The following is a 7,179-nucleotide window of genomic DNA, read 5'->3' on the forward strand; positions in this document are numbered from 1 at the left end:
AACAACTGAGTCACTACAGGGAACAACTGAGTCACCAAAGGAAAGAACCATTTTAAAGAATAAAAAGTTGAACAGTTTCAGGAACTAAAAACATGGAGTTAAAACTCAGAACTGAGTCCCGTCAGGGAACCCGTCCATCACACGTCCACATTTAAGATCAAAGACAGGAATAAATGATTTGATGAAACAAGTTTAAATTAGTATGAAACAAACAACCAGTTTGACAGAATAAATAATAATAATAATAATAATAATAATAATAACAACAATAAATACATTTCAGGAACAAATCCAGACTCTGGACAACGACGTGACTTCAGTGAAAAGAAACTGAAGGAAAAGTCTCATAAATGATAATAAATGAGCAGAAAACCGTCTTGAGTTACAGATAAATAACGGAACCGGATTCATTTGGTTCTGGTTCAGGATTTGGCAGGTTTGGACCAAGACCATGTTTTAATGTGAATTTCTGATGATTCACGACTCCAACTTGTTCTGATTTGGCTTTAGAAGTGTTGGTTCTGGAAATGGATCCAGAACTAAACTTTCATGGTGTTGGTCCACAAGCAGAAGACGAAGGCTGAAAACGCTGGACTTAAACATGCAGACGTTGATGTTCAGTGAACATCAGTGTTCAGACTAAACGTGACCAAACATCTTCTCACTTCAACTCTGGAATCTGTCTTTTGTCTCAAACTAAAATCCAAACTTTAAATTCTGATTTCAGAAACTTTCGCATCGTCACACTTCAACACTATTTCACAGTCTGAGCTTCACAAACGTTCCCATCAGCGAGGTTTGTCCCTGCTCAGCCTCCGTCCGACTCCGGTTTGCAGACAAATGAGTTAAACTGGGTGAGTTAACCCGGTTGACCCGGCGGTTGGCAGACAGAACTGTGGCAAAGCAACATGGCACAAGACGATAAACACAGAAGCAACGGTGAGTCTGCAGTCCAGGCTTTGTGTTATTTGATGTTCTTGAGCAGCGACGTTCTGGCGTTCACCACCGCCTTGAAGGCGTCTTCGCTGCCCGGAGCCACACATTTATCTGGATGCAGCAGAACCGCCAGCTTCCTGTACGCCTTGTTCACCTCCTCCCTGGAAACAACACAGCCGGAACCAAACAGTTACACCGACACGTCAGAACACACCAGAACACACCAGAACACACCAGAACATTCAGAGACACGAAACCGCTGACGGGTTTAAACGAGAAGGTTCAGAAGAGTCGCCGACGACTTGAGAGGACGTCGATGTTCAGATCTGAGCCGGAAACATTTAAATCGCTTCATTCTCCGTCTCAGTTAAAAATCCATCCAACTGGACCAATGAATGAATGCAGCACGGATCAGAACCAGAGAACAGAGGAGCCAGCTGGTGGAGATACATTCAGCTGATGGTGGAACATCTTTCTACAGCTGATGAGCAGAGAGGAGACGTCCGGAGACGGTTCAACTTCTGCAGGACCAGGAGACCACATGAGCTCCAGGGTCTAACATCTGGAGAGCTGCTGCTTCCTGGTTTTTATACGTATGTTTTCATGAAGATTTGTTTTCTTATGTTTTTGAAAATGACTTCTTAGACGAAGCAGCATTTCTGTTTCACGACTCCTGCACATCGTCTAACGAGACAAAACCCTTTACGATGATGAAAAGAGCCCACGTGGGTAAAAAAGAGCCCACGTGGGTAAACTGTGGCATCAGTCCAGCGCAGACTCACCGTGTGGCGCCGGGCTTCACGCCCAACATATCCCAGGAGTCCTTGCTGTTGCGGATGCGTCGGATGGTGTCGGCCTGCTCCTTGGTGAAGCCCACGCTGACTTCGGTGGCCGGGCGCTTCCCGCCATTTTCGCACATGTCGGTGATGGAGGAGAAGAAGGCCTGCGGAGGACACGGCGCTCAGAAAGAGGTCGACAACACAAGTGACGGCTTGAACGGTGACGCACCTGAAACATCTCGTTGATGCCTTCGCCGCTCTGCGCCGACGTCTCAAAGTAATGGAACCCTCTAGACTCCGCCCACAGACGGCCCTCGCCTTCGTCCACCACCCGCCGCTTCGTCAGGTCCACCTGCAGTCAACCAGAGCTCAGACTGAAGCATGAACACATTCATTACACAGCGAGACACGAGAACACGCTTCCAGGTGGTGTTTACGTGGTGGGTGGAGCTCGCAAAGTCTCTGCCTCTGATTGGTGGAGGGTGTAGCCTGTCTCTGATTGGCTGCAACTCACCTTGTTTGCGCAGACGATGAACACGATGCTGTCCATGTTGGCCTGCGATCCCATTTCCTGCTTCATCTCGCCGAGCCAGGAGTCGAGGGCGTCGAAGCTTTCTCTGAGACCGACGTCGTAAACCAGAAGAACGCCCTGACTGTCCTTATAGAACTCATTACGCACCTGAGACACCACAGAAGAAGACAGATGACACCACAGAAGAAGACACCACAGAAGAAGACACCACAGAAGAAGACACCACAGAAGAAGACGGGTGTTCCTCACCTCGTAGAAGAAGGGGTGTCCGGCCATGTCGAAGATGTTCACTTTGATTTCTCGGTCTCGTACCTGCACTCTGAAGCAACACATATTATGAGTTTGAACACACCTGAACACACCTGAACACACCTGAACACACCTGATCACACCTGAACACACAGCCACAGTGTGGGACTCACTTGGTGACGCCGTAGTCGATGCCAATGGTGGCCAGATACTTCGGGACGAACCTCTTCTCACAGTAACGCTTGATGATGCAGCTCTGAGAGGCAGAACAGAGCTCTTTCACACCAGAGTCCATTTAAAAAACAGGCAGTTTAAGACTGACCCGGACAGACTCAGTCCACTGAAGCCTGTGAAGGTCCATTTCTCTGCTAAATGCAGACGGCAGCAGATTGAAGTCTTGTGTGGAAGACGGAGACGCTTTAAATGAATCTTTGTTCCAGTTCACACCACAAACAGTAAAACAGAAAAACCAACATTTTAGAATGACGGGTTCGTTCAGGACCCGGACTCTGAGCTGGTTTCTTACCGCGAACGTTATTTCAATTTAAGACACATTTTCACTTTTAAAATGTAATAAGCGAAATATATGATGATTTCAGAACTATTAGAGTCTCTTGAATAGCTCGGCTCGAACATGATCCACAAAGCTGGAACCACGGTCAGGGTTTGGGTTCAGCGGTCATCAGTGGACTCATTACAGCAAATAAGACAGAAAGATTCACACGTGTGGTTCCGTGGGACGGTTCGTGGTTAAAACCAAATTAACGGATTTTTTTTTCTGGCGTCAGATTAAAAGCATGAACATCAAGAAAGCTCAGGAAGAGCAGAAATGTCCACGGTCAGAGCCAGAAGACTCTCCACAGCTGATGAATATCTGACTGAAACCTGCCAGACTTCATTTAAATTCTGTCTAATTTAAGCTGCCGGTCCCTTACCTTTCCCACCTCGGCGTTCCCGAGGCTGATCACCTTCACCCGCAGAGACTTCTTGTTGTCTCGTCTTTTCGGCGCATTTGTTTCCATTTGCACACTTTTTAAATGTGCGCTTCTTGCGGTAAAATGTGCGTCTGCGGACTGAGCAACAAACGCAGGGATTCCGTGTTGTTGTTGGGAGCGAAGCTAGCTGTCAGCTGTTCTTACTCCGGCTGCTAATTAGCTCGTTAATGAAGCTGAATCATCATCCAGTTAATTAATGAACGCGTCGCATTGTTTCACTTTAGCATTGATGCTAACGCTGCGGTTGAGCTGCCATTATAACACACAGCAGCGCAGGCTAAATGCTAAATGCTAACCAGCTGTTTGCTAGCGTCCAGTTAGCCGCGGTTAGCATGAACACTACGTCCTGTACATTTCAAAATAAAACTCTTCTTAGCGGAAACTGCAACAGAGAAGTTTTATTTTTTTTAAAATACACAAAATAGTCACAAATAAACCCCAAACAACACGAAAGGCCTTCAAATATCACTTCACTAAACTTGCTCCAAGCTGATAAAACACTGAACTCTTGAATTCACTGCGAGGTTTTCGTTTCGTATCCACGGATTCATTTGAAACACATTTTAAGACCAGAGACATTTTTAAAACAGGATTTTAATAATGAAGCAACACAAAGCAACATAACTGCTGTTAAAACAGCACAGATTCTCAGGAAAGCATCAGAACAACAAACAACTCATTTAAATGTTCAGATCCTGTCAGAAAAACACAAGAAGATGAAAAATGGATTCAAACGTTTGTAATATTTTGTAAAAACAAGAACCTGAATCTAAACAAACAGTAAAACATGAAAGCTGCATTCAGGCACCAAACAGGAAAAAGAAAGAATCAAAGTAAAATACATTTTGTGATGAGAAATCCAGATTATAGAAAAAATCTAATCAACGAGATGTGACGTCATGTTTCCGCATTTCACCAACAAATGATGGATTTTCTGAATTCTCTTTGAATATTTGTTCACTTGTGTGTTTATTTATGGGATTCTCTTCAAAACGTCGAGTTCCGGCCGATGCAGCTTCACGTCTGGTATTTATTGAACTCTGCAGCTTTCTTTTCTCCATCGTTGTCGTTCGATGATGTGAATTTTCTGCCAGTTTGAAGCTGCATTAATTTAACTCCAGAACGTTTTACATTTAGATTGACAGTAACTTTAACCCTTCATCATCCCCTCAACAATCCATTTGAAGTTAAAAAAGATCTTTTTTAATGACATGACGATTGTCTTGAGTTTAAATATAATCAGAAAGTTCTGTGACTGGAGCTGCTGCTGAGGATTTAATCCCAAAACCAGCAACGTTTATTATTTAGTCTAATTATTTGGTGCTTTTCCTGAAAAATGACAGAAATGATGAAAATAACTTCCTGTGAAGTAAAATGCGACGTGTTGAGCAGAACCAGCTTCATCCCAGAACTCAGTCGGTTTAAAGACAAACTCAAGATTTTCACAATTTTGTGGAAAAAACGGAAACTTTTGTCATTTTCAATCCTGAATGTTTGCAAATGAATCAGATTTTTATAAAAGTTTTGTTTGAAAATGCAACAATAAAAAACGTAAAGAACAGATTTTTCTGACTGTTCAGATTCAAACCTTCCAATCTGTGGAATTCAAAACGTTCTGATCGGTTCTGGTTCCATGAAACAAGAACTCTGGTTGTTAGCGAAGCGGCTGCATCTGCAGCGAGTCGTAGGTGTCTCTGGTGGCAGAACTCAGACCCTGAACAGATCAATGATCAGTCGGTTAGCGATCAGTGATCAGTCTGATGGGAGATCAATGACATGAACAGAAGGTTTAGAAGAACGTTCTCACCTGGTACACCTGCTCGTTCTTCCTCTGACGCTGAAACATCAAAAACCAGTTGTCAATAAATCTGATCAAATGTGTTTCCTGTCATAAAGAACCTGAAGAACCTGAAGAACGTCTGACCTCTCGCTTCACAGGAAGTTCTTTATATTCTCCGTCCGGACGTTTGGTCAGATCCTGAAATTAGAACCAGTGACTTTGATCAGTTTATGGAGTTACAAAGTTGAACAAGTGAAAAAAGCTGCAGAACCACCAGAGAACCAAACATTGGGGAACTGAAAATGAGAACACTGTTTGTTACCGTGTAGGTGTCGTCATCAGGTCTGCGGTTCTACAAGACAGAACATCACAGAGAGAAATCAGTTCAGATTCAGCACGTTCTGAAACATTTAGAGGGTGAATGTTGTTCTATGTAGGGTTCTAGAACCCTGTCATTTCTGTTCTTAGCTGTTGTAAACAAGCACAAAGGAAGGTTCTCCAATCTTTCACAGTCTGTCATGATTCCAGAGGAACTGTTCTCTTGTTGTTCAGGCTTCTGTGGACATTAGTCTGAGAACTACAGCATCCATGAAGGTTCTTTCTGGGCTTCGCTGTCTTGAGTTCACTGTTGGTTCTCAGGTTCCTTTGGACTTTTTGGGTTTCTATGAGGGTTCAGTTGAGGTTCTTTGTGGGTTTTGTGGAGACTGACACTGTTCTTTAGTCCAGGGTTTCTCAGACTGGGTTCTCTGGAGTTTGTTGGATTCTGTTAAGACAGTCTTGACTTTGTCATGTTTCAAGGTTCTTTGTTCTTTTGGGTTCTTTCAGTGTTCCTTGGGGACTGTTCTCTACTTGGGTAATTTTCTTTTTATCAGAGATCTTCTCTGTTCTTTAAAGATTCTTTTCATGTTCTTCAATGTTCATTGAAAGCAAGCGTTCTTTCAATGTTCCTTCGGGATTTGATTGTTCCCCGAGTTCTCTGGGTCTTAGTTTGTCACTGAGTCTTTAGAGTTCTCATCTCCTTCAGCAGGTGTTTGGGGTTCTACAGAGTTTGTTAAGGTTCTTTCAAGGTTCTCATCTCTTATCCACGATGTGGTTCCAGAGGATCTGTCAAGAACTTTTCAGAGCTGTTCAGAGCTTTGTCATAATTTTATGGTTCAGAATCTTGAGAGAACCTTAAAAGGACCGAAGACAGAGACACAATAACGGGATTCTGATCTGCGTCGTTCAGAATCAACACCACAAACGTTCTCTGTAGAACAAATGGAGAACCAACTGAAGGGAACTTTCTGAAGCATGACTGTTAGACTTTCTGGTTCTGCTGTAGAACCACAGCGGACTTACTCTTCCTTTTTCCGGGTCTCTCCTCAGTGGGTAACTTCCAGAACCCTGACCTGCCAGATCCTGAAGACGAGAACATTTCAATTTTCATCAGTTGTGAAGATTTAATAGAACCAAAGAGAACAAACGACAACAGACTGGAGGTTTTCTGCATCAGTTAATGGTGACTCACGCTGTAGATGTTCTCATCCTTCACTTTGGTTCTGAAGAACTGAAAACAAACAGTAACGACGCTTAATGAACAAAGTGGAGAAATCAGGAACAGAGACGCTCTTCAGTCTTAGTTCTTTAGATAAATGAATGAAACAGAGAGAAGCAGCAGAGTTTCCCGTTAGAACCGACCTTCTCCTTGATGAACATGCCGGTGATGATGAGGCCATAAAGTCCGAGGAACCCGTCCAGAATGTAACAGAGCTCAGGACCGTACATCTCCATCGCCTCTGTGGAGCCAGAAGAACAAAATTCATAAGAAAACTTAATGGACTCTGGTGGAAAGACGCACATTGAAACACTGACACTGCAGTAAAACATCTTCAGTTGAACAAAATGCCTGCTCACTTGACAACATAC

The 7,179-nt window shown here is 43.6% G+C and overlaps 2 protein-coding genes across 4 annotated transcripts; both read right to left on the reverse strand.

Annotated features, from left to right (window-relative positions):
* Window positions 1-6: 6 nt before the first annotated feature.
* Window positions 7-3,775, reverse strand: dnajc27 (DnaJ (Hsp40) homolog, subfamily C, member 27). Of its 2 annotated transcripts, XM_008303423.1 has the most exons (7): window positions 3,432-3,775; window positions 2,670-2,752; window positions 2,497-2,566; window positions 2,230-2,394; window positions 1,945-2,067; window positions 1,719-1,879; window positions 7-1,097 (listed from the first exon to the last, which is right to left on the reverse strand). In XM_008303423.1, the coding sequence occupies exons 1-7, from the start codon at window positions 3,516-3,518 to the stop codon at window positions 965-967; spliced, it is 822 nt and encodes a 273-aa protein (XP_008301645.1). In that variant the 5' UTR covers window positions 3,519-3,775; the 3' UTR covers window positions 7-964. The 2 variants fall into 2 exon arrangements, with proteins under 2 accessions (XP_008301645.1, XP_008301644.1); XM_008303422.1 differs by having other exon boundaries at window positions 2,230-2,566.
* A 99-nt stretch (window positions 3,776-3,874) lies between these two features.
* Window positions 3,875-7,164, reverse strand: cd247 (CD247 molecule). 2 transcript variants are annotated; one of them, XR_521074.1, is made up of 8 exons: window positions 6,952-7,164; window positions 6,782-6,820; window positions 6,613-6,672; window positions 5,594-5,623; window positions 5,416-5,469; window positions 5,299-5,328; window positions 5,080-5,205; window positions 3,875-4,186 (listed from the first exon to the last, which is right to left on the reverse strand). XR_521074.1 is itself a non-coding variant. In XM_008303424.1 (7 exons), the coding sequence occupies exons 1-7, from the start codon at window positions 7,138-7,140 to the stop codon at window positions 5,146-5,148; spliced, it is 462 nt and encodes a 153-aa protein (XP_008301646.1). In that variant the 5' UTR covers window positions 7,141-7,163; the 3' UTR covers window positions 3,875-5,145. The 2 variants fall into 2 exon arrangements, 1 of the variants encoding a protein (XP_008301646.1); XM_008303424.1 differs by having other exon boundaries at window positions 3,875-5,205; window positions 6,952-7,163.
* Window positions 7,165-7,179: the final 15 nt, after the last annotated feature.

This window comes from Stegastes partitus, unplaced genomic scaffold, assembly GCF_000690725.1.
Source record: "Stegastes partitus isolate 25-593 unplaced genomic scaffold, Stegastes_partitus-1.0.2 Scaffold2003, whole genome shotgun sequence".
Classification (NCBI taxonomy): Eukaryota; Metazoa; Chordata; class Actinopteri; family Pomacentridae; genus Stegastes; species Stegastes partitus.

Bases quoted from the DNA above. Each gene is read 5' to 3' on its own strand.
- dnajc27 (XM_008303422.1), bottom strand. From the start codon at position 3,518: ATGGAAACAAATGCGCCGAAAAGACGAGACAACAAGAAGTCTCTGCGG. The intron at 2,567-2,669 runs GTGAGTCCCACA...GTGTTGCTTCAG, and splicing joins ATCGACTACGGCGTCACCAA to AGTGCAGGTACGAGACCGAG. The intron at 1,098-1,718 runs GTGAGTCTGCGC...TGTTGTTTCCAG, and splicing joins GTGAAGCCCGGCGCCACACG to GGAGGAGGTGAACAAGGCGT.
- cd247 (XM_008303424.1), bottom strand. From the start codon at position 7,140: ATGTTTTACTGCAGTGTCAGTGTTTCAATGTGCGTCTTTCCACCAGAG. The intron at 5,470-5,593 runs GTAACAAACAGT...TTCTAATTTCAG, and splicing joins CTGATGACGACACCTACACG to GATCTGACCAAACGTCCGGA. The intron at 5,329-5,415 runs GTCAGACGTTCT...TTGATGTTTCAG, and splicing joins AACTTCCTGTGAAGCGAGAG to CGTCAGAGGAAGAACGAGCA.